At 38.8% G+C, this 26,244-nt stretch overlaps 1 protein-coding gene across 7 annotated transcripts; it reads left to right on the top strand.

Moving 5' to 3' along the window:
* Window positions 1-68: 68 nt before the first annotated feature.
* LOC106171561 (carboxypeptidase B-like) lies at window positions 69-24,842 on the top strand. 7 transcript variants are annotated; one of them, XM_087010934.1, is made up of 12 exons: window positions 69-190; window positions 10,938-11,107; window positions 18,582-18,666; window positions 19,037-19,173; window positions 20,468-20,594; window positions 20,859-20,969; window positions 21,691-21,798; window positions 22,302-22,409; window positions 22,537-22,624; window positions 23,086-23,288; window positions 23,492-23,576; window positions 23,942-24,842. In XM_087010934.1, exons 2-12 carry the CDS (start codon window positions 11,031-11,033, stop codon window positions 24,145-24,147), a joined length of 1,335 nt encoding a protein of 444 aa, XP_086867060.1. In that variant the 5' UTR covers window positions 69-190; window positions 10,938-11,030; the 3' UTR covers window positions 24,148-24,842. The 7 variants fall into 7 exon arrangements, with proteins under 7 accessions (XP_086867060.1, XP_086867055.1, XP_086867061.1 ...); XM_087010929.1 differs by lacking the exon at window positions 69-190 and adding an exon at window positions 3,970-4,169; XM_087010928.1 differs by lacking the exon at window positions 69-190 and adding an exon at window positions 5,711-6,049.
* Window positions 24,843-26,244: the final 1,402 nt, after the last annotated feature.

Genomic DNA, 26,244 nt, shown 5'->3' on the forward strand with positions numbered 1-26,244 from the left:
CGTTATATTAAGAATGGAATGATAACATGGAGATTTAGTCATTTCTAGGAGTCAAAGTGAACCAAAAGAGCAGATATATCTGGACTTTGGAAAAGGGTGTCTGGACAAAGAAATCATTGGAAATCTCTAAGAAGAGTTTTGGATTATTGGATTATTCTCAATTAACTGCGCTGACTCTTAATTGAACAAGGTAGGGCTATGTATCTGATATTCAGTACTATCTACAAGGTCTCTCTCTCTCTCTCTCTCTCGTCGTTTACCATACATTCGTATTGATGGGTTTGATGATCCTGTTGATCGGCTTTGCAACCAATCAAACCAATTACTTTCTAATTCACAAACTTTGATTTAAAAAATTAGCACTTTTCTCAACAGTCTTAAATTGCAATAGTCCTTGGTTTGACATGACCTCGAGCCAAACAAACCGACTAAATAGTAATTAAATCAATGTCACCCCGAGAACAAGCAGCTATCCGACAACATGCCTTGCTGTGCTTGATGACCCTGATGATCCTCCATTGAAAAATAATATCTGTCAGTTGTCGAAAATGGATGGCGATCGAGCTATAGACATCAAAATTAGAGGCCATTCAAAACAGATGATCCTAGGATCTTCTGATCCACGGATCAAATATGGTGGACCCTACATGAAAGAAGAGCCGACCAATGTGCTGATAGTCCTCCACACGCTCTGTCCTTGCAGGGGTCCAGCTATAAAGCCTCGCATTAATCCGTTTAATGGCGCGTGTGGAGGCGGGGAGAATATTAGAGGATTAGTCGGCTCTTCTTTCACGTAGGGTCCGCCATATTTGATCCGTGGATCAGAAGAACCTTCTATCTACTGTTCTGAATTGGTTCTTACTGATTGATTCATTTGTTAGCGTAGCGGCCATATTTCACCCTGAGCTTCAGAGATAACTTGACACTAACCTCTTCACTATAGCCTATCTTCATCGTGTCAAGTTACCTCTGACGAAAATAGTTTGACCTAGTTTATATAAGACAATCGAATCCATGTTTCAAAATTTTTCACCAAAGTTTGGTGAAAACGCTGATTGGTTGACCGTCAATCGGCAATCCTCGGCTGATTCCGCAAGCTCCATACAAACAACATAGTTATTGTCGAGTGCGGAGACATCCGAGTAGTTCCGAGTGCATAACCGTACACAAAGAAAGCATGGAGTATATCGGAATTGAAACCAGAGCAGTTTGATGCCCTGCATAATTATCTACTGAGGGATGATGTATTTTGCGTGCTGCCCACAGGTTACGGCAAGTCCCTGATATTCAGCCTTATCTTTGATTGGTCCGGATTTGAACAAAGCGCGCTTTGACTCGTTCGCGTTCATTGGCTAGATCGTTCAATGAGTCATTGAGTGCGGGCTTTAAATTTGATTGGCGGGCGGCGGAGGCAATCGAATGTGGTCAGAGGTAACTTGACACGATGAAGATAGGCTATAGTGAAGAGGTTAGTGTCAAGTTATCTCTGAAGCTCAGGGTGCCATATTTAGACCTGGTTCAGGTCCAATTTAATCCTTGTGTGAACGCCACCTATCGATCATCAGCTATTTTCATATCATATGAAAAGGTAAACTGTACTCTGTCATTTCTCTGCCTTGCCAAGATTTTTACCAGTTTATTTTGCACATTTAATGCAAGCGCCAAAATATATATCCTCGTGGAATCTTTTTGAATAAATAACACGAATATTCTCCAGCTGTGAGACACATTGTTTGTAATTTCAGCCGTAAATTCTATTAAGACTCGTCGCTCAAATCTTTAAGATAAAGAAAAGTACACTTTGCCACGGGCTTAGTTAGGCGTGCTCGTCGTAGCTTCTATCGACTCAGATCGCTTAAAAATTTAAATGAATTCCATACGAAAACAAGACTGTTCCCTGGAGTTAGTTTTTTTCCCTAAGAGCTTTATACTGGTTGTAGAGGATATATAGAAGGAACTAACTACATTAGTACATGGCTTTTATGGAGTACAAATGCAAGTACAAGAGCAATTATATAACCAAGTCATACAAAAGATGTATATGTTGACATTTAGACATTCCCAGTAGGGGCTTATGCTATAAAGTGAGGCTGGCTCCAAGAAAATTTGTTAATTAACACACATGCGCTCTTGGTCAGTCCGCCATCGTTTATCCTGAAATTACAATAACAACTAACGTTCTTTTCCCCGGCCTAATTGGTTAGTTGTGTGAGTGTTACAGGGTTAAATATCCGTGCATTATGTGTCACGAACAAATTGATTACAAATGTTCCGCATCAGAATACAGAGCACATTTTGTGTGAAAATAAAATGGCATCTGACGTATAGGAAGTAAATCTATAGGCATCTTTTCAGCGATGGTGCCCTTTGCTCCACCTATTAAAATTACTACACCTTAAAAATATTAAGTCATTGAGAACAGGTATTGAATGCCTTCCCAACTCTGTTTTTACTTCTTCTTCTTCTTTTCTTTTTATTTTTTATTCTATTTATTTATTATTATTATTCTTTTTTGTAGAACATCACTAAGGTTTTGTCATACAGATATTTCAAATTCAGTAATTATAATAATAATAATAATAATAATAATAATAATAATAATAATAATGAGCATTCACTTCTGGTGATTGACGTCATCCCTAGTTTTACCTGAAATCAACTGTACCGCAACATTTAACCTCATTTTTGTTTTCATCGAATAGAACCAACCATTTTCGTAGCAGTGCTTAATGATAATTGCTCATGCAATTATTTCAATTCAGCAAGGGCAACTGATATTACTTTCGTTCAGAAACAAGAGCATTAAAGGTGTCCACGCTGCACAAGGCAATGTGTAGTGAGGTATAATGGCAGTCTGGGGATATTGCAGCAATTGCTGGCTGGGAGGCAATAATACTAGGTGCCATTATTTTAAAATTGCTTACCAACTGCTGTATATCACACAGGTACCCCTTAGGACATGAAACAACAATAACAACAACAACAACAATAATAATAATAATTAATAATAATAATAATAATTATTATTATTATCATTAATTTTATTATTATTATTATTATAATAGATGGGTAGGTGGAAGTAGATGTGGAGGGGAACGCGCGTCACGTAATTGTTTTTATCGTTTTTGAATTGGATAGCCAGGAAAAATCAACTCTTGTAAAACAAAGCCAACATAGATCTATTCACAACATTTTCTTCCTACTGCGGAAAAAATACATGCATTTTCTTACAGAATAGCTTGGTGCTGAAACGCAGCATGACTCGCCTGCAATTAAGTACATTATCATTCTAAATGCTTTCTAAGAGTACACAAAATGGCACCAGCAAATCGCCGTTGGGAAAACATCATTAGAGTGGACAGTGAACGCAGGAAATCGTCGATAAGCGGCGAGCACATTTTTGGCAAATCTAAAAGGTCCTCGAGCGCTCGTTCATCTTTTCTTGCTACTAGTAAAGTACTGAGAGGGGCATGGCTACTATTGTACGCACCTGCCGCACGCTATTCATCTTCATAGACACTGATCGTAATGCCATTAATGATATCGATTGTCTCTGTGCACGAAACTTAAGCGGATTTCCTTCAAGAATTTGACATTTTCGGCGATAATCTCACGCGAAATTTGCATCTCAAACCTCACGAGGTTCCATTTCGTTACCGCTGCGATGTATTATTCACGAGGAGGGCCATCAGTGGAGATTTGGGCTCGATATTTTTCAATGAAAAAATGTGCCGACCTTTGGAAACTTTCTTGAAAAAAAATCTATCTCTTGTCTCGACTTTCTTATGAGGTGCGTGGCATTCACAACAAATAATAAAGCGACGGGCACTGTATATAGCCCCGAATGGAACTTGCCAACATTCAATACAGTCTGGGTATCGCGGTTCTCTTTTTTACAAATTATTGAAGCAAGCTGCCAGAAGCGCTCGCCAGAGAGCACTGTATACATTGAATATTCCGCTCCGCCTGAGTCCCGCGGTGAAAACTAAACGGAGAAAAAACAATCATCCGCTGCAGATTGAAAAGATTACCTCATAGAAAAATACGGCGATATCGGTGGAAATTTGCCGCCCAGACACCACGGTTCACATTCAGACTACTCAGACGGGATGAAGACATAAGCTCGGATAAGCCGGGAGCTTCTGTTGCAGTCCAGAAGCTGAAAGGAGGTACGTTGTCGAGCGTGCGCGCACGTGCGTGTGCGCAGTAGATAATTAAATCTGCCGTTACGAATATTTTTTAATTACATGCAGACGTTCTCAAAAATGTGCTTGAAGACATGATACAGATCCAAGCAGCTAAAAGCCAAAAATAAATACGTCGAATTACCGTGGGTTGGAAATTATTAAGACACATAGTACTAAAAGGTTTCTATGTCCTCTGTGTGTAAATCATAGGCAGACTTGGCACTTTTGTCTAAATAATGATATATAAATCAAATCGAACAGACTCAGGGTAGATTTTAAAACCCTAGTTAATACAAATATAGATGATACAGAAGGGCTTATGAACGAGAACTGCTAGACATGTATATGTTAAACTGTGTAAGGGGTATAACTATAGCCGTATAAATGCCTGGGTATTTGGAGAGAGAGAGAGAGAGAGAGAGAGAGAGTCCCAACCAATATACTGTAGACATGGCAGAATGTTGAACAAAAGGACTGGTAATAATATTAAGCCTATTGTCGACAACCAGTATAATGTTACATTTCCAGACAGTGTGTAGATTTCATAAATGTCCACATACCACGTGTAAATTTCTGGGCAGCTGTCTAGAGCAGGAACTACCACAGGTTTTTGGCAGAATTGCTCTTAATCAAAACAGATATCTTGGGAAATTGTCTGTTACGTACACGTAACAGGTGGATTTAGCACCTGCAACAGTGGTAATGTTGCTTTGATGAGGCGTTTAAGTGACGTTATCATAGCGAATTTTAAACACAATTTGTTGATTCCTTGTTGTATTTGCACCTTCATCTCAAGAGTCAGAAGTGATCAATTGCTAGTAATCCATAGTAATCCTGCGTGCTAGAAACTCTGTACTTTCAGTGTTGTATCCCAGTAAATTTTTTGTTCACGTGACATGAATATAACTTTAGTTAAGCTCTTGAGCCAGACTCATTTTGACCAGAAATCGAATAATCGCCCTCAGGAACAAGTATCATCATTTTAGTCGTCTTTACCATACTCCCTCAAGCACACTTCAGTGGTTTTGCTTATTTGCTGTGTTCCAATGTGATCGGTTATCAACTCCCGCAAGAAATGTTCCCCCATTTATCTCTAAAACTGTAACATTTCCACGCTCTGATCGTTTACGCTGATCGTGCGGTACATCGTTGAATCGTCCCAGATGGGGGGAAAAAACAACCACAAGTCCGGCGCACACACTTCTACAAGCTGAGCCTTTGCGTTTGGGCTGCGTAGAGATCAGCATTTTAGATGAATGTTTGGCATCAGCCGTAGTTCCACTGGGACGAAAGATTCACTAAAACGAGGTTAAGTTAAGCTGACAACTTTTGTCTTCTGTAGCTCAGCACGTTGTCTACAGTGTACACCGAGCTTTATTTATCAAGTTTAAATTAGATGGAGGCAATAGAGTTTGATAGGAAATTACGCAGCTGCAAATCTACAACCATTTTCTAGGAAAGGAGGAAAACCTCTAATTTCTAAGAAAAAATAATGAGGTTTGCAGTTCTTTATACTGCTTATTACTGGCGTTTGCGATACACCATCCAGACAGAAGCTAAGACCTTGGACCTAATATATTTGGTTATTTGACGCAAAAACAAGATTGAGATCCGCTGCGAAATTGCATAACACCTACAGCCTTGACGGTGGCTACATGTGAGGTGGATAATTAGGGTACTGTCGATGTACATTGTTGCTGTCCTTCCACAACCCATCTCTCGGTGTATTTTAATATTTTTACGGAGTGTATATTTTAATTTAAAAAGTCTAAAGACCCTAGCGTCAACAGAACACGGAAAATGCAACAATACTGAGGACAAGAGCCGAGGTTTATCATAGAGGCTTAAACAGAAGGTTGATCGTAAGTTTTTGAGCAAAGTTTTCTTCCAAAATAAATCAACAGTACTTTTAGTTCATTTAATTGACATATTTTGGCTATTTTATAAAGAAAGGTAAAGGTAACGTTTCAAAACAGTAAATACTCATAGTTACATTCAAAAGCTGAATAAATTATTATTATTATTATAGTGGTCTTTGATGGATCTTCGCTTAACACATAGGCCAGCATTTTCGGTTTATATTTCAAGACCGTATTTCGGTCATCAGCTCATTTTCTCTGTAAACCCGGTATTATAGAACCCGCAGGGTACAATCACTGTATCCACGTTAAGTGCCATCAGCACAAAATGATACGCACGTGTCCGTACCGTACTTGATCTTTAATTCAGTTTATTTGATATGGAGTTCAATCAGCACGCTGCCGTTTTAGGTGAGGCAAGATGAACGCTGCGTGTGATTTTAACACCCTTTTGGACACCCTGAGTTTCGGTGCCCTCTGAAATCAGGGCGCTCTAAATAGGTATACAGAATATAAGGCCCCATTCAGAATAGGGGACTAGCTAGTCCGAGGGTCAAATATGGCGACCCACTATAAAGCTTGCCGTCTAATCCGCTAATAGTCACTGAATAGATATCCCTGGGGGGTGATTCAAGTGGGTCGGCCATATTTGACCCTCGGACTTGTAACTAGTCCCCTATTCTGAATGGGGCCTAAGTTTAGGTACAATAATTTTGTAGCAGACTACTACCCTACACAGCGGTACCCTCTACCAGGGCGAGTGATAGATTTTTTTACAGATATTCACAGATATGTCTCTAACTAGATAGATGGTCATTTAGGGCTGAACTCACCCTGTTGAGGAATCCCATGTGGAAACAATTATCTCTGCGCGCGCGCCAAAGGCTTTGTATTTGCTCTGCATGAGCTGAGCTTCACAACGATGTGATAACTGTTCGTTACGCAATCAGTCTAAGGCTTTTTTTATCTGTCACAAAAGAGCAAGTGATTGAAGTCAGAGTAATTAACTGTCTTGATTGTTGTCACGCAGACTTAGACTGGACCTGCTAAGTGGCAGTGCCTGAGCAGTTATGCAAACAATTATCAGCCATGTAATCCGCCTTAAGATTTCTCAACAGGGTGAGTTGAGCTTTAAATGACCATCTATCTAGTTAGAGACATATCTGTGAATATCTGTAAAAAATCTATCACTCGCCCTGGAAGAGGGTAACACAGCGGCCCCTGTGATCAGACAGTGGAGTTGAGCAGGGCATTTCAACTCTCTCTTCTCTACTCCTAGCATACCTGTGTTACTGCAAAGAGCAGAAGCTAGTTATGGCAGTATGCTGATAGTAAATGATAGTAGAGAGGGGAGTTTATGTTTTGGCATTTGTCACGCTGTTTTCTATGATTTGTTCCCATTCCCTATAGAATACGCCGCTTTATAAATGTCATTAGCCTGTGATGCATCTCGATCCCAGTGAGTCAGGTAGTCAAAATTACTGGTACAACATTTATTCAGATCGAGGCCAAGGTGCTTAAATGTTCTAAAACGTGCTCCTTTAGCCTAATATACCCGGTACCTAGACGTATTTTTCCAATTATATCGAAAATTAAAAAAAGTACACAATTAGTGGCCTCCACATGTTCGGACACCATTCGACCGGGCAGTTAAGTTCAAGTTACACTTGGTTCGAGTAAGGCAAAATGTTCAACAGCTTTATGTTATACCAATGTAAAAATCAACTTTACATGAAATTTTGAGATATACGATAGTTTGAGTTACACCATAGAGTGGCGAGTTTTATCTGCATACTTCATTTTCTTTTAAACTCACAAAAATTTACAAAAGGTGTTAGGGTCGTCCAGATAATAAAGGGATAATATAACCCTGAACTTAATTGCCGGAGAGTGACATACATGTACATGTAACAACCACCTGCTCTATTAAATAAAGCCGTTCAAACATCAGGCACGCGGACCTTATACATGTACCCGCCCTGCCCGCCTGTCTAATACACACTCATTCCTCCATTTCACACACACACACTGTTAATATCCTTTTGCACTTCCAAATCCCATTCCTTGGAATATGTTATACCTCATTTGATTTTAAATCGAGCACAACGCCACAACAATACTGGTACCATACTCTGTAGTTTGCTTTAGCCAAGCCGATTTCTGGAGAGTTAACTGTTAACATCAACGTTTTGTATTTATTTTTCTCTTGCCCATCTAGACCGTTGATGGTAAATCTCTTCACTAAAACGAACTGAACAAACTTGTAAATACCACAGTCACATGACCAATGAGGCCCACGTGACCAACAGCACACGTGACCATGTGACCAAGCTACCCCTGGTACCCCTCTTACCCCTCGCGTTCGTTTGTAAATAAACATAGTTGATTTTTTAATGCAGAAAAATTTATACAATATTAAGAATCCTAGTCATGGTAATGCTGGAAATTGTGGATGATAATTCCGAACGCCAAACAAACCTCTGGTTGGGATGTTTGCTGGTCATAGTTGTGAGATGATTTCTGAAGTGACCAGATCCATAATACCAAGCATGGATTGTTCGATTGACTGATCTCATTTATTGAGGATGTTATACTAAAAAGTCAACCTTTTCTTACCCTCACCTCTGAACCCACGTCACTTCCCGCGCTTCACGTCAGATGGTGGCGAGCTGTTGGCGCCAGAACGAATATTTTATGATTACAAGTCTGATAGGTTTTATACATTTTTTTCTGTGCGCGTTTCGAGGTGCATTTACTCCGGCTATAGCTAACAGGTTACACGCTTTAGATATGGACCAAAGGTATAAAATTAATTGTTAAACAGTGTTTTATTGTAAAGCATTACTTTCTGATCATTGGTTTTAAAGTGCTGCACATGTAGGTAAACAAAATAAACTCCATTTTATTATAAACGAAATTTCATGGTGGCCTATTACTAGCGCACAACAAACTTCGCGAAGTCTTGGACCCAATTCCCATAAAGACACCATCGATCTACGTGGATCGTCCCAACTCTGCGGTTACTCTCGGTAAGTGAATGACACGCCTCCTGTTGTTCTCGTATAATCACCAGCTTTTCTGTATTTTTCTTAACGCCAGGAGGAGGCGTGTTAATCTCACAAAGCTGGATCGATCCATGTAGACCCATTGCGTTTGTGGGATTGCACCCTTATTATTAACTGATACGGTGGAGATACCGGTCTCATACGATATGCTAGAAGAAGCTGGATCGCTGACAACCGACTAATATTGGAAGCCGAAACCACTTATGAATTTAATATAATAACAAGGCATGGAATTAAAAACCGGCAATAAATATTTCAGATTAAAATCATATATGAAAACATTTTTGGAACGGTTTGTATTGCAATGCAATTTTACTACCACAGGTAGATTTTTTGCCAAAACGTTTATTTACACGTTATTTTAGTACGTATATTTATGATAAAATTCATGTGCAGTGCCATACTTAAACAAGTCTTGATGACGTCATGATACAACCAAATCAGGCACGGGTCCTCAAAGAATTCCAGATGTCTTTTTCGGCGGTAAAGTCTTATGTCAAGCAATGCGGTCATTTGATAACGTAAGTATACGGACATCACAGAACTGATATCCGGTATAAGTTGGATCTGGTCTGAACCTGACTTGGGAAAACGTGACTTAAATAAGGACTTTTTACATATTAAGTCAGGGTTCTCCCTTGACTCATATAAGAAGGACTTTTTAAATATAAAGCAAAACTACTAGTACTAGTATATGAGAGAAAGGTCTGAGATGTATTCAAAGAGCGACAGATTGCACTGGTGTAACGTGACAGAGAATCCTCCATGATGAAGAATCCGCTTCCAGTTCATTTGTACAGGTAAGCCTCGCCTTAGAATTTGACCCACTTAGGTCAAGCTAACCCAAACCATTATAACTACACGGAGGGCGGACTTTCTGTTACACGGACACTCAATTTCGCTGCGCCAGTCTACCAGAGAACCCGTCCTCCTGTTTACTTTCAAGCACAGAATTGTTACAGGAAGACAGAAAAGGCTTGAGAACTCATCTGAACGAACGAAGAATATTTCTTGATAGAAAACGCTTGTTTTGTATGAAGCAGATGATAAGGGTCGCTATATATGTGTGTGTGTGTGTATAACTTAACAATTGAGTGAGGCCTCAGCGTTGTCAGCTGTGATATCCACAGTGCAGAGGACAGTGCCTTCGCAGTGAAACACTTGGTCAACAATTGCCTTAGACCACGTTCAGTTTCAGACATCGTACCGGCTGGGTCGACCCAACTCCGTGGGGACTTTTCGCTAAACTGCAATCAAAGTAATCAGCTTCATTGTCTGAAACGCCTCCTGGAGCAGCTCGGGGTAGTTAAAACGTTCGTGTGCTCTCGGGTTAATTACCCCTTACGTCCCAACTGAACTGGATCGAACAGTTAAAGGTAACGGTAGAAAGTTGAAAGAAGAACTGCACTGATTTTGCTCTAATTGGAGTCCTGATGCTGCTGTTGTTGTTGTTGTGTGTCTTTTTTTTTTTTTTTTTTGATGTGGGTACGTATGCACGCATTTTCAGAGGCGTACTTTATACACGGAAGTGTAACGTGAACCATGCATGGGATTCGGTGATTTATTAACTAAGTCAAAGGTGATTGTGGAGTATTAAGGTCGCACATATCGGGCAGATTGTGAACGCACAGGTGAGGACTTTCCAAACACCTTAATCGGTTACAGGGCTACATTGTTAAGAAACGTAGAACTTAAACAGTGAACGATTTCACCGGCGGTGAGTAATAATTCACCTAACGCGGTACACATTTCAATGATGCAACACTGAGGGTGTAATTTGTGATAAAAATTCTAACACTAAACGCCTTTTATTTCCCCTTTGGCAGAATTAACGGGTCGGACAGACGTAATAGTTAACACGGAGTCCGACAATCACCCAGACATCGACATCCGCGGCACAGGAACAACGCCAAGGAACGATGCTGTTAGCGCTGGCACTGACGGGGTTCTGCGCCCTGGTAACGGCTCTGCCGACCCCGGTCACTAGATATGACGGGTAAGTTATTTGTTTTATAAAACTGATTTACTGGCTTTTAAACACGGTTCAGATTTTAGAAGTTGGTCGGGTTTATAAAGACCACATGATTGCGGTTAAAGCTGCATATAGATGCCTACACCTTTTTTTGAAATTGTGCAACGATTGCTTTATTAGAGTTATATTGTGGTGGACTATTAACCAACAGCCATCAATATATATATATAAATATATATATATATATATATATATATATATATATATATATATATATATATATATCAACTGCTGTCGTGTCTTTAGAACAAATGTATATTTAAAATCGCCGAAGTGTCAGTCTCAGAGCCCGCGTGCCTGGAATTCGCATCAACAACAGAATTCCACAGTTTGTCATTTTCCCGAATATTCCTATGTCTATCCTGCTCTGCGGTACGCTGGGGTACGCTGGCCATTTTTTTTTTTTTTTTTTACTTTTTTGTCTGATAAATGGCGTGATTTGTTTAAAGTAGGTTACGGTTGATTAGTGATCCCAGACAGCCAAGAGGGTACATCAGGACCCCTGATATCTGTTGACCCCCTAGCTGTGACACAATGTAAACAGATATGTAACCAGTAGGCCTGCCCAAATGAACATCCGAGACGTCCAACAAAACCAAAATAATCATTTTTTAGTTTTTTTATAATTACTTTTTAGGCAGTTATAAAAATCTAAGACGGTATTGAAAGAATTTAATTTATTGTCTTGGGATAAAATGTATATCGTATTCATCAGAATGACAGATACGTTTTATCTCTGTAACATATAAGTAAGTATTTGTTAGTACAGATAGGAATATGCACATACACACACACACACACACACACACAAAGAGAGAGATAGAGAGAGAGAGAGTACTCTATACTAGAGGTCAGCTTAGTGATGACAATTCTTTTCATAAATGTTCCCTGGGCAGTACAGAAAAATGCTACCTATGAATATCTAGTGAAAAATCGGTCCGTGACCCAGGTAGAGTACAGAGAGAGAGAGAAGGGGAGAGAGAGAGAAGAAAAGGAGGTGTCACCAGCTTTAAAATTGTCCCAAACTAACCAAAACACCAACAAAATGGCTTAAAATGTCGATAAATCACACTGCAGTAATTTCCCAGATGGATGAAACCGATTTATGGGTAGTTACTTCTGCCACTTTTTCCTTTCACGCTCAGTTTTTAGGTGAAATAACATAGCTTTCTCTCGCATCTTGCATCGAATTCACTCTCGGGTCAATCCAAGTGATATCGCTTCTGTAAATTGCAATTCTACAGTTTTCTTAAAGTACAGCTAGTTTGAAAATAATTTGATATCATAAAATATTAATTGTGAAAATTCATACTTCAGGCGATATTGTATACAGTAATATTTGGACTTTATTCTTTAGACATTTTGATCTCTCTTCAGATTCTCTGAATATAGTTATGGTCATAATGTGGTTATGTGATCATGGCTGTTGGTTTAAAGCGACTATCATAGAAAATGAGCTGACAAAATAGCTGATAAAATTAACTATATATATATATATATATATATATATATATATATATATATATATATATATATATATATATTAACAAGAAAACATCATTAGCAGAAGGGTTCTCAATCATTAACTGAAGCAACCGGAAAAAGGGAACAAACTGTGAGGCTTGGCAGGATGACGATGAATTGACAATCAACATTATATGTGTCTGTGGTCGTTATATCCACCGTCAGCTATCCTAATGAACTTTAAAGTTAATGTTAGGTTTCATAATTTTGTGTTTTATCCTATCCTTCTATTACATACATACACTGTATATTTTTTTTCTGATGAGACGTATAGGCTAAAAGGTGAAATACATGCATGACTGACATGAATCAACGACCCATCGCTAATTTACTATGAAAGCTAGTAATGCGTTATTATTTATATAGTTGACTTTTACTTTAATATTTTAAATCGAAGAGGATGTATTTAATTCGTCACTTTATTATAAATATAGAACATTGAAAGGGGTGTAATTACAACCGAGTACCGCAGTGATGGGCGAGTTTTGCTCCTTTTCACCTTAGGCGAGGACTTTGTTCCATTACTGTATAAGCCTGTATAAGCGTTAAATGTTAATAAAATTCGTCACAGAACCCCATTCAAACAGTCACCAGTCACTTGTGCCCACACCCTTGATTGCACACAATGACTTATGTGAAAATAAAATCCAGGGAAATATAACGCTTAGGCCTTTGACCTTAGTCACAAAGATATACCATATCCAAAACTGTTCTCAGAATAACGATCCACAAATCTAGAATTTAGTGTTTGAGTGACTCTCCCAATGGACATGAGCTCTGCTGAAATTCACTTTTGATTACGAAAATTTAAAAATCAGATCGCAAAAGAGGGTTAATAAGTCATTCTTCTTACAGCGGGTTTAGAGAGGATATATAGTGATGACAAGAAGACAAAATTCCAAAATTTATGAGAAAATTCCGATTTTTTTTCTTTTTAAAGGTGGAATATAATTGTATGCTCTTAATGGCGTAATAGTACTTTGCTGTCTCTGAGTCTGCCGCGTCACGAACGGCGTGACCGTCAGATTAGGGAAATCGTGACACAGCGTCTGATAGATTAATAATAGAATGTCCACCCAGAGAACTCCGCTAACCTTCGTCCATCTTATCATCACACTTGGTCTCTGTGAAGTGCCCTATTTCTGTGTGACTACACGGTGACTTTTTTCTCTGTTGTCACCGTGATGAACCTGTAGGTCTAAAACTAGATCTGGAGGCTGACTGAATTATTCATAACCACCAGTAACTAACAGTACAAAAAAATAATGAGATCACTGTGTGTGGACCCGTACGTAAATAAGTGTGTCTGTGCGCGCGCGCGCGCGCGCGCGTGTGTGTGTGTGTGTGTTTGTTTGTTTTATGTATGCAGGCATGATCGCGCGTACGTATGCGAGAGAGAGAAAGAGAGGATTATCTCTCTCTCTCTCTCTCTCTCTCTCTCTCTCTCTCTCTTTGTGTGTGTGTGTGTGTGTGTGTGAGAGAGAGAGAGAGAGAGAGAGAGAGAGAGAGAGAGAGAGAGAATAATCGGCGAACAAATTTGTTAAATCGATATGAATTCCCTGACCAACAATTGCCGTGCCAAAATCTTGTGTCTGAAATTCATTTCAGAAGTGCTATTTGGTCATTGAGATAGAGTTCTGATTCAAATAAAATTGTCAGTCTTTCATAAAAATGTAAAAAAGGGGCACGCCACTTACGGAAAGACGGTCTATTGCCATGGGTTGTTCACAGCCTAATGCCGAGGAGGCTGATTTATTGTTCACCGAGGTAGCGACAGTTGACGCACACAAAACAGCAAGAGTGAACACGTGCTTGACAATAAATTTTAATTATAGAGAATTGAAAAAAATTACCAAGGAGACAGAGAAAAGCAAGCATTAAGCACTTCATGTTTGTGCAGTATATAGTATAATAAACAATTGTTTTATTTAGCTATTCAGTTTGGATTCACTAATGAGACAGTGGTCAACAAAGAAGGATAGGCAACGGGAAGAGGAGGGGGGCGGAAGGGGAGGGTAAAGGGGTTTCTGCCCTTTATCAGTCGACTTGATTATTTTCTCTAACTGCTTTACTTTGTGTGGCTGCGACTTTGTGTAAGCTCATCGCACGCTGAACACGTGTGTTTTCCTGTACAATAGAGAAACGAGCAGAGTGCTAACAAAAGTCCATATTTTCTAAATATTATTTTTTCTGTTATATGTTTTCAATATCAACAATATTCCACGGCCTCGGTTGTTCTCGTGACCCATGATGAATTTTACCCACGTTTGCACAGTGAGCACCCTGAATTTCATCGTTTTTTTCATAAGCTAGCCCCCATTAGCGGTATTCGTCATATATTTCGTAGCAGGCCCGTAGCCTGCCATTTCAAAAGGGGGGTTCTTTTTCTGAAAAAGTGGACCTTTTACCATAAAACCTTTGTGTACCTAGATAAAATTTTACTCAGGTGGGACCTTTTCACAGCAAAAAGGGGTGTTCTTTCGGACCCCCCCCCCCGAATCCCCCCTTCCCCCCCCCCCCCCCCCCCCCCCCCCGGCTACGGGCCTGCACAGTTTATATCGGAAAATATCAGAATTTATTGGAAAGCCGGTCCGTGTAACAAAAAGTCCGCCCTCCATATAGTTATAGTGGTTAGGGTTAGCCTGGCCTAAGTGGGTCAAAACCTAGGGCGAGGGTTACATGTAGAAATGAATGGGAAGCGACCTCTGTATCATGGGGGGACTCTCTGTCACGTTACACTGGCCTTTATTTACAGTTATAACCCTGGGTTTTTAAACTTACGTCACAGGTTACGTGACGTAAGTTTTATTAGTCGTTTTGTTTTTCTGGCTGCAGGGAATTATGCAGGCAGGTTGCCATGTTTTTTTTTGAGGCTCGGAAGATGTATAGGCGAAGGACAAGAGGGTGCTGAATGCCCGCCATCTTTTTCGGTTGTTATTATTATTTTTCTTATTTATATAAATAACCTGAAACTGCCCGCTATTATCAGCAAATGTTTGACAATTCTACTTTAAAACGACTCAGGGATGATGATTATAAATACAAATTTTAGTAACACCCGAACTCCAGGGTGTAACTTAACATATCCTCTAAAATATAGCGTTCAGAGATTCGGCACGTTAAAAGACCCATTTTCACTTTTTACTATCAGAACGAGTATACGTGTGAAAAAAAATCAGCGGGAACTCTCTGCGTCAACAAGACATCGTGCGATTTTCTAGAAACAATGGGTAATTAAGAGAAGTATTCTAAGCAAAACACGAAAACCAATATAAGGCTTCATAACAGCACTCTTGTCTGAGATCTGGAACAAAATACTCCAGGACACTAGATATTGTTGGCATTAAAACAAAGGTCTTAAAAAGGCCTTTAAAAGAAAGAGAGAAGAGAATATGAGAGAGAGAGAGAGAGAGAGAGAGAGAGAGATTCAGTCTTAGTGTATAATCTAACCGCACTGAGGTTGGGCTGGGCACGGACCAAATTTAAGTAGTTGGGATTCAGTAGCACCTTTAGTTCACTTAACAAAGAACAATCAAATACTGTAGGCCTTTTATCCAATAGGCTGACACTATCAATCAAAATAAAATTAACGTTTACAAAAGGCGACTTAAGTTTCAAGCTGGTAGAGTCGTTACATATTCGTTCATAATTCATTATCATTTCTTTCATTCAATGGCGTCTCCATGCAAAAAAAAAAAAAAAAAAAAAAAAAAAAAGGGAAGGGGGCAAAGTGGACCAATATTTGCCTTGCATATATCCCTGCCCCAACCCCCTCCACAAAACTCTGAACCCGTCCGTGTTTTTTTTTTTTTCACGACTATCGCTCAGCACGCAACAGGTGGCGACGAACTGGTTAACATCGAGTCAGCACGCGATCCGCCATTTAGTTTCGACTTTCATCTTCCTCCCGGAACAATACAACAGACCTCCTTTAATTGGTGTCATGATCTCTGAACGCAGCGATCTTTTATCAATAACAGCGTTCCCCTTCTCACGAAAGCGTGTCAGTCTTGGCGAACCCAGAATTTTGTCAATGAGGGAAGGGAGGACAAGCAATTTTTCTTTTGTCTCTCTGTCATCTTAATGCAGCTTGGCATCCAGGGTTACGAACTGTACGCATTGATACGCTTTCTACGCAATTTAAGTTCTGTCACACTTAATAAGCGTATGTCAACCCTCTATGCGTTTTTTCAATAAGCAAACATAAACACAACCTATGTGTTATATGCCACATTGAATTTTTCACTCGCGAAATGTGCTGATGTCAAAGCTGATGTCAACACTTCGCAATTTTGTATTTACAGCTGCTGATTGAAAAAAATCACAAGGGACTCATACGCACTGAAAATATACGAAAAAGTATGACAAGGACTTAATGTATTATTTGTCTTTGTTTTTAGAAGTCGTGTTGTTGATGATGTCCGTCCAAACATCGGAACCGCGTGTGTACTTGTCTCAGATACGCCCTCGAACACTGTTTTTGTTTTTTACTGTATCAAATTTCACAATGAACTGCTACTGATTGCACATCAGAGGTCAACTGAGGACATGTACCTCTTTGATGGACGCCAATGTTTTTTTTATGTTCAATTGTGGTGTTATGTCCTCGTGTATCACGCTATGTACGAATTCCTAAATAAATAAATAAATAAATAATTTAATTAATTAATTAATTTATATTCCGATAAACTTCTACAAATTTTGCTTAAATTCGTAAAACAGTTGACTCCATCAACAAATGTTTCGAACAATACCAATAGTTAGTTGTTTATGTTCTACATGTGAGATAATTATTCCCTTGTTCGTCAATCCATTGACTTCTAACTTGTTAGAATTTCAAGGTGAAAACTTCGTCATACAGGTGATAAGGCACGTTGACAGGAAAGTCAATTGAGGACGAGCAGGGGGGGATATTTAATCTTGGGGCCAATTCTGTTTAAATAGTTTCTGTCTCTCTATTCTTTTTTTATCTCTTTGAGATATTCATTATGTTATGAGAAATAGGGAACTTCGATTCTCATTTTTTACCACAAATGGTCTAAAATTCAGAAAATTTAATGGAAAAGGGAACCGGTGTTACGAAATTGAGGGTTTGTGTAACAGAAAGTCCGCCCTCGATATAGTTATAACGCTTAGGGTTAGTTTGACATAAGTGGGTCAAAATCTGGGTAGCGGATTCTCTGTTGTGGGGACTCTCTGTCACAATACACCGGAATGTTCACCCAGATATTCAGAATCTAGTTGTATTATCACCAGCATTGTAACTTCAAATCAGGGGCATGCGTAAAGAAACAATAGAAACTCCATTAGATTCCTACAGGTTAGGGTTAATGTGACGTAAGTGGATCAAAACCAGACTACCGGCACATAAAAATAGGAACCGGGCCCTGTATCGTAGAGGTCCCTGTAGTCAATGACACTGGTCACGTTTACACCAGTTACATACAAGTGTACTCACTGGCCACAGGGTGCACTAGTAGTCTGGTACAAAACTGTTGAAAGGCCCAAATATCACAGAGATATTTGGAGCAATCAACATGTTCCAGACATACCTAGTGGGAGCGCTCACACACCTAGGTGCCGAGTAATTGTGTTGCCAGTTTGTTCAGTCACAAACTAACTGGTAAGCAACACAATTACCAATTAGAGAATGGTAATGCACCAATTGTATTATTGTTATTATATTCTGTTGCTCAAAGTCATTATAATTTATTTACCAGTACAGAAATAAATTGAATTGAATTGAAATTATCCCAGGCTGTTATTGTGCACCGATTCCCACAGGACCCTCACAGTGTGATTTTGTATACATGTAGTACGTTAGGGAGCCCTGATATTAGAGTATACATATTAGTTGAAATACGCAGCTAAATATACTGGTAATTATAGAAGTTTATATTTCTATACGTTTCAGTCACAAGGTCATACGCATGGTAGCCAAAACTCAGGAAGAACTCGAGAAAATACGCAACTTTATACATGCTGAGGAGGAACGTGGCGTGAGTACAATCCATAGTATCAAACTACTCCATTCACTTATCTAGTTTCACCCACATTTATCATAACGTTATTATTTTAGTTGTATAAGCTATGTTTTACTTGATTATTTGTACATGTAAAGTTAACCAATAATTGTAAGTTACCTTTAAATTATTTTCTTTTAGACATCTAGCTAACAATAATTCACTGTATTGTCATTTATTTTTCAAAACCCTTATTTCTAACCTGCATTTTACTACATCATCATTCTTTCTTTCTTCTATAGATATCTATCTATTCGATAAGAAGACATCTCACAATTTTACTAATAACGCACCATGTCGACAGCTAAATATCCATGTGGTAAAAAGCCACGCCCTCTATTTTCAGCTCGATGTCTGGGCCAATCCAAAGGGAGTCGGAGGCTTTGCCGACATCCGCTTGCCCGCCCACCAAGTGAAATCCACGCTGAAAAAACTTGCAGACGCCGGCTTGAAACATAAGACACTGATTGACGATCTTCAAAAGTGAGTAGGAGTTCATCGGAAAATGGTTCAATGGTGTGATTTGGTTCTTAGTAAAACCACCATGTAAACTGATTGAAAGTAAGGTCGCCAGGTAAACATGTTTATTGGGGATTTGTTAAATTTTGTAGAAATGATCCTAGTAGAGTGTATTTGTCCACTTTCACCGTCCACGCTCTTAAAGCAGTCTCATCCAAAAATGCGGAAAGAAAAAAGCAAAATTGGTATTAAATATGGAGAACGTGTAGATGAATGGTAAAAAAATACAACAAAAACGATTCCTCAATAAGAACCTTTCCTTTCCAAAATAAAACGTCGTGATCAGTTGTCCCTACGCTTCCACCTAACGTTTATAGCCATCAGTTTGCAGGTGAATATCTTGTAGCACAGAAATGGTGAGAACTCGAGACGAAAAAAGGCGCTCAATTTTTTTTTTGACAAAGTTGATATTGATTTTTCTCAATCGATTCGTGCTTGGCATGTCTTAGTATATTCACTAGAAAATAGACGAATTATCGGAAAAGCATCATTTGTGTGCCATATAACCGTCTAAGCCAAGGCCCGCTAACAGCTCAAAACCAATAGAACAGTCTGCGGTTTTGTTAGGCAGGTTGTTTTCAGACAGATTCCTTCGATTTTAGTGGTGATGCCAATCTTGTGGTTTATCTAGACTTGGAAGGTATTGGATACACAGTATGAATGCAAGATAAATATATCAAATGATTGCGTTATTGTGGTAGAGATGCGCATGATTGTGCTAGGAACTATGGTAGTGTGTTCGTCATTGTGTTCGGTAAAAATCGTGTATTTCCGTATTATCCACGGTCGTACCTCAGAATCAACCAGATGGAAGGGAAAAAGGTTGCGATCTGTAAGTGTTCCGGCCAGCAAATAACCAGATGCATGTTCACATCCTCGTGTTATCAGTCTTATGGTTGATCTTTAATGGTATCCGATATAGTCAATATTGCTTTTTTGTGATAAATTTGAAAAAAAAAGGTGCACCCTTTTCGAGCTGTAGCCTACACATAACTGACCCAGTCCACTTTAAGATGTCATTACAGGTTTTACTCCCTTTGACTGGTTCTCCCCAAGTTTTCTATTCCCGCTGTTTTGTGGATTGGCCGCGGCGAGGGCGGTAACCCTGTTTAGACGTCTCATTAAAGTAATAGCCAGGTTTTAAGTTGTCGATCTGTCAAGTACAGTGGTCAATTTTAGTTAAAGAAAGAGTGAAAGAGGTATTATAAAACGCCTATCAGGTTAAATACAGAGCTACAAATCAACTCCTCTCTTCCAGAGTAATAGATGAAGAGCAACACGAAGTCCAGAAAAGGAAGAAACGATCTTTCAGAATCAACCTGTCGGGTTTCAGTCTACAGCGCCAAGCTGCCTTCAGCCTAGACAATTTCAATAGGGTGAACGACGTAAGTCGCAAGAACGATTCCTGATTGTATTATATGAATACACGGTACTGTATTTTTACCAAGTAATTGCACATTAAAATGTCGCAATCTCCCTTTTCACACATTTCCCTTTTCGCTCATGCGATAACGCGCGTGAACACGTGCACATATAATCTACCTTACAGTTAAATGCCAACGCTCAGCATATACTCTTAATTAACTATAATATTCATGTTAACCACCCCTGTTGCTTGACTGAATTGGATAAATATCTCTTGCCTTTAGATCTACAACTGGCTGAGGACAGTGTCACAGTCGACTGCCTGCCAGGGGAAATGTTCCCTATTTGACCTGCCCAAGAACTCGTACGAAGGACGACCCCTGCGTGGAATAAAGGTACTATCAATATTATCACCATTATAATGTATACGATACAGGGGTGTATGTTTTCACGTGCAACTCTTAAAGCTAAAGGCACAAATTATGAGCACGAACTACTCCTTATGCAATTAATTAGTAAATTGCTTGCGACTTTTAAGACAAAGGAGGCGAATATACGTATATGCTATTGTTATCATGTCGGTATCAATACTACAGGGTATATACGTCTTTTAAGGTATAATGATTGTATCACTGGTGTGAAATACTTCTACTACGTTGTCATATGTTTATTAGCATACGGGAAACAATATCATATACAAAAAATTAAAGATAAAGTGAGCGCATTAATTCAGTAATTAGCATGTTGGGATCACTGTCATACACGATTTTTATATTGGCTCCAAAAGCATGAAACATATTGTAATGAGCAAAAAGTAAGTTGATGTGTATCGTTCAATTTCTGTTTAATAATATGGACTTATACCGGGCGTTTTACCTTTGTTGAAGACACGCAGAGTTGGTAAAAATAAGAAAATCGTTTCTGTGGTGAGTTTTCATCCATGAGCCCCAACGAACCTGTCATATGATGAAGGCCCTTTGTTTAAGGACAGAAACACCGTAAGTCATAGGAAAAAAACACATTTAGTCTCCTGAGAAACAACCTTCCTCTCCCCATCATAATACAAGAGACAACCAAAAACTTAATTCAACTTATTAACCTTCAAAATGGTTTCAGATTGGGACTCCAAAACCCGGCACTACCAAACCAGCCATCTGGGTAGACGCTGGGATACACGCCAGGGAGTGGATAGCACCGGCCTCCGCACTTTACTTTATTAACAAGGTACATGCAATCCGTTATATGACGCTTGATGTGGTGTTGCTTCTTGTAACAGATTAATCGCTATGTGGCGTGCACGCTTGGTACAGGAACAGGTTTTGTAACAGATCAATCGTTATGTAATGAACACACTTGGTGCGGTAATGTGTTTTTTTTTTGTAACAGATTAAAGAAATATGCAAGGGTTTCATTGATGTCACCGCGCACTTAACTTCCCCTGTGGCTGTGTTTTGAGAGATAACTCTTATCGTTTCTTACTTATCTTTTACATAATTTAATAATATGTGAATTAAAAAAATTCTGTGATATAGGATTATAAGTCAGTAAAATGGCTGTATTATTCCTTTTGGAACAAGTCTAACAAGCATTTATTTATGTATGCATTTAGTTTGTTTTTTAGTTATTTGTTAATTGCACAATAACAAATATATCTAACAATTATCTTCGTTACATTGATTCTAAAGAATTTATAAAACTTATCACTGTTTTGCCTCCTCATCTCCCAGCTGATTACAGACTACAACACCCCAGACGTGAAGTTTATGGTGGATACGTATGACTGGTATATTCTACCCGTGGCCAACCCTGATGGATATGAATACACTCATACTCAGGTAAAATAACGATTATGATTTATTCTATATATTAAAAGCTCAAATTAGATTCTCCAAGTTCGATACATGTATAAACTGAATAGAAGCCGCAAATGTGTTACCATTGCCTTCAATCACTCTGTTTTAGGATCGCATGTGGCGCAAGACACGGTCCAAGCAGAGCTATTCATGCTACGGCGTCGATCCCAACAGGAACTTTAACTTTCACTGGGGAGGTAGGAATATGCTCGCGCCAGAACTCGTAACTAAGCTAAGGCCCAAAAATATGCAGCACCCTGAACGTATTTTAAGAATCATTAAGTATATTGATGGCTACTTATCAATTCAAGAAGAACGTGATTTTGAAATGTAAATCAAACCAATGGTTTGTTGAAACCACCGTTAAAAAGATATGCTAGCACATCCTCGACAATAAGGCAGCATTCAGTACAGTGGACCAACTAGTCCGAGGGTCAAATATGGCTGACCAGCTTGAATACTTCTCCACCACGAAGAACCTGTTCAGTGACTATTAACGGATTAGATGGCATGCTTTTTAGTGGGTTGCCATATTTGACCCACGGACTAGTTACTCCACTGTTCTGAATGCGGCGCAAGAAAGTTAATTCTGTTTTAAAACAGATCTAACTTCGATAGCATTTCTGCAATCTTCAAAAGTTATTCTTGCCTGTGATAGAGAGTGGAACAAGCCAGTACCCGTGTGCTGAAACCTACGGCGGCAAGAGGGCGTTTTCCGAGCCAGAAACCCAGGCGATGAGAGACTTCATCTATTCCAAGAGACACATCATAAAGACTTACATTAGTCTCCATAGTTACGGGAATTACTGGCTGACGTCATGGGGATACACCAGAAACCTTCCAAGTGACTATCAAGAACTGGTGGGATATTATTATTTTTATTATTATTTTTAAATGTAGCTTATCAAAACCAGGTTTAATATTAGTTAGTCTGTGAAGAGTTTTGGTTTACTTTGTGACAAAGGAGAAGCCTGAAATTGACTTGAGAATTGAGAATTTTTTTCTGTATGAATGTTTTTAAAAATGGATTTAGTTGTGTTAGAATTCTGTCCCTCTCATTCTAGCTGAACATTGCCAAGAAAGGTTCTGATGCTATACTCTCTGTCCGGGGCCAAAGGTATTCCTTCGGATCTGCCGGGGTATTGCTGTGTACGTATATCTTTAATACTATATAGGAGTACATCCCCGAAAAACAATTACACCGCAGTTTTGCAAATACATGTGGGTTGGAAAATCTAATATAAAGATGTAGATTTTCACCGCAGGCTTTACGAGCAACTGCAAACAGGCGCAAGCCTTCGCTACAGGCTTCTTAAAGGCCTAGAATATTGTTAAAACAACAATAAAGAAAAAATATTAGATAATTAGAAAAAGGATGTTAATAAGAAAAATACCCCAAATCAATTAAGAGAAATTGTTTTTATCTTGTTGTTCTGATGTACCAGCCATTAGAAATAAACTCTCTTCCACAATGAAAAAGATTTAGTTACCATGAAAATGAATTCTCATTCTAGATCCCGCCGCCGGAGGCTCTGACGACTGGTCTAAGGGTAAAGCGGGCATAAAGTATTCCTACACTATAGAACTGAGTCCCGGGGACCAAACATCGGATCGCTGGTACGGGTTCAACCTCCCCGCTAGTCATATACCCCGCGTTGGCGAGGACCTCTTTAAGGGTCTTAAAGTGGTAGCTGAAGCGGTGGAGGAAAGGTTAAGATGAGAAGAGAGCCGGTTGCTCCGCGGAAAATAGTACCTGCGTAAAATAGATCCCATTCTGTTTGTTGAAAAGAATATTGTAACATTGCGTCTGTGATTAGATTTGGCTATGCAAAAATGCAATAAAACAAATGAAATGTTAAGTGGACAATTGTAAAGATTCAGTTCTTTTATTAATAGTAAAATTTTTCATTTACCTTGATAATTCACAAGCTTCGTCGGTGTAGTTCCATCATTTGAATTTTTGTCAAGAAGCTTATCTCTTTCAACACAATTTAATTGTTCATGCTGTTACATCTCAACTATCGCAATGGACTCGAACAGGACCAAATTCAAACGTGCGTCATGTTGCCTGCAGCCAACATTCACTGTCAACGTTATCGTACTGATATGGCAGATTTCTTTAAAAGCATATTTTATACTAATACAAGAACAATTCAGTCTCCATTTATAAACGAAATGAGGACCTCCGCAAATCATTTTGGCAGATCCTTGTGCTGCCATCTGGCGTCCATATCTGGAGGAAAGCCAACAGCAAGAAAATAAGTTTTATTTAGTTATCTACTCTTTCATTTTCCATGGAGCCTTTCAAACTCCTTTGCGACTCTCAGTCAAAATTTGATATCAAAATTGTTTCTTCGGTGTACCAAAGATAAGTAGTGATAAATGGTTGTTCTGAAATAAATAAACAAAAATGCAGTGATATTGTTCAAATTGTCAATTCTCCACTGAATAAATTATATCAGTGGGTAAGAAATGAAATAAATAGATAAATAATCTGTGAATACGATAGATAGATAGACATAAGGTCGGGAATTAATATCTATCTTCAGGGATGTGCCTGGGCACTTCTGAATTTTTTGTGACTAAGGGTGTGGCCGTCTCTGGTGTTGGTTGATTATAATTTCTACATTGTAATTTCTATTTTCTACCCTTAGACCAACAAAATATTAGGATCGATGCATTTTGGTTGCCAAATGTGGTTCTTCAGTCAGAGAACAATTTCAGCTGTGTTAAGTTATAAGAATGATGTGATTTTTTTCCTCAGTCAACAGCTAATATTGAGGTTTTTACCCTCAATATTTCGTGGTTCTTCAGGCGTTTAAATCTGTTAGTCATGCCTCGGATACATGATGTCGCTGATCATCCAAACCCAATACAGATGCTGAGGTGTTAAAGAATAAAATTCAATGAATTCAAAGTTGTATTCATTTTTTTAAATCATAGAACAAAGGCCACGACTGTCTCAATTTTAATTTATTTTTTAATTTTTACCATGTCTTTACATTATGTAAGGAGCCCTAAATGGTAACGTATGTTCCGGTAGCGTATGTTCCGGGTCATTTAATTTTAATTTTTATCTCGCGTTCCGATTTATTTTGTAATGGTTATGGTATATTATACATGACGTAAGGAACTTTTTTATAAATATTTAAACTGTGACTCAAGGGGCTTTGCGTCATAGCTAATACTACGTAACGTATGTTCCCCAGAAAAATTATCAGAGAGTTTCATCTTACCCAAGTACTTGGTGCAATGAGAATAAGGGTTTCTGTTGCTGACTGAAAATATGTATTGTGATTCCATAATAGTTTGACATTTCTAATACAATATTTTGACCACGAATGGTAGACAGTTTATCTAATGCTTATTTTACTGTCGGTAGGATGTATTTTGCCCCGTTTTTAATATTCAGTGACAAGCAAACTAAAGTCGCTCAAAAACAATTATTGCTCTATACAGGAGATCATCATTTTTTTTACGTCATACTTGTATGAGATAATTGGAAGAACAAATCCATTGATGATTGAATTTTCGGAGTGAGTAAAACAGCTGGACGTTTTCCATTTGTGACAGTAACATATGATCCTTTATGAGGTTAGACGATTAATTATTTTTTATTATTCATGGGTCCAGTAGAGTGAAACTTTGGTACAAACTTCTTCATGTACCACCCTAAAATAATCAAACACAGTTGTAATCCGTGCACTAAATATTTATACAGAGCGTTCCTGTGACCTCATTTGCACCTGTACATTGGGGTTGGGTGTAGTAAGCGTATCCCACTAGATCTGCAACAAGATCAATTGTTTCATCGATC

This window comes from Lingula anatina, chromosome 4, assembly GCF_051362555.1.
Source record: "Lingula anatina isolate TDL-2025a chromosome 4, LinAna3.0, whole genome shotgun sequence".
Taxonomy (NCBI): Eukaryota; Metazoa; Brachiopoda; class Lingulata; order Lingulida; family Lingulidae; genus Lingula; species Lingula anatina.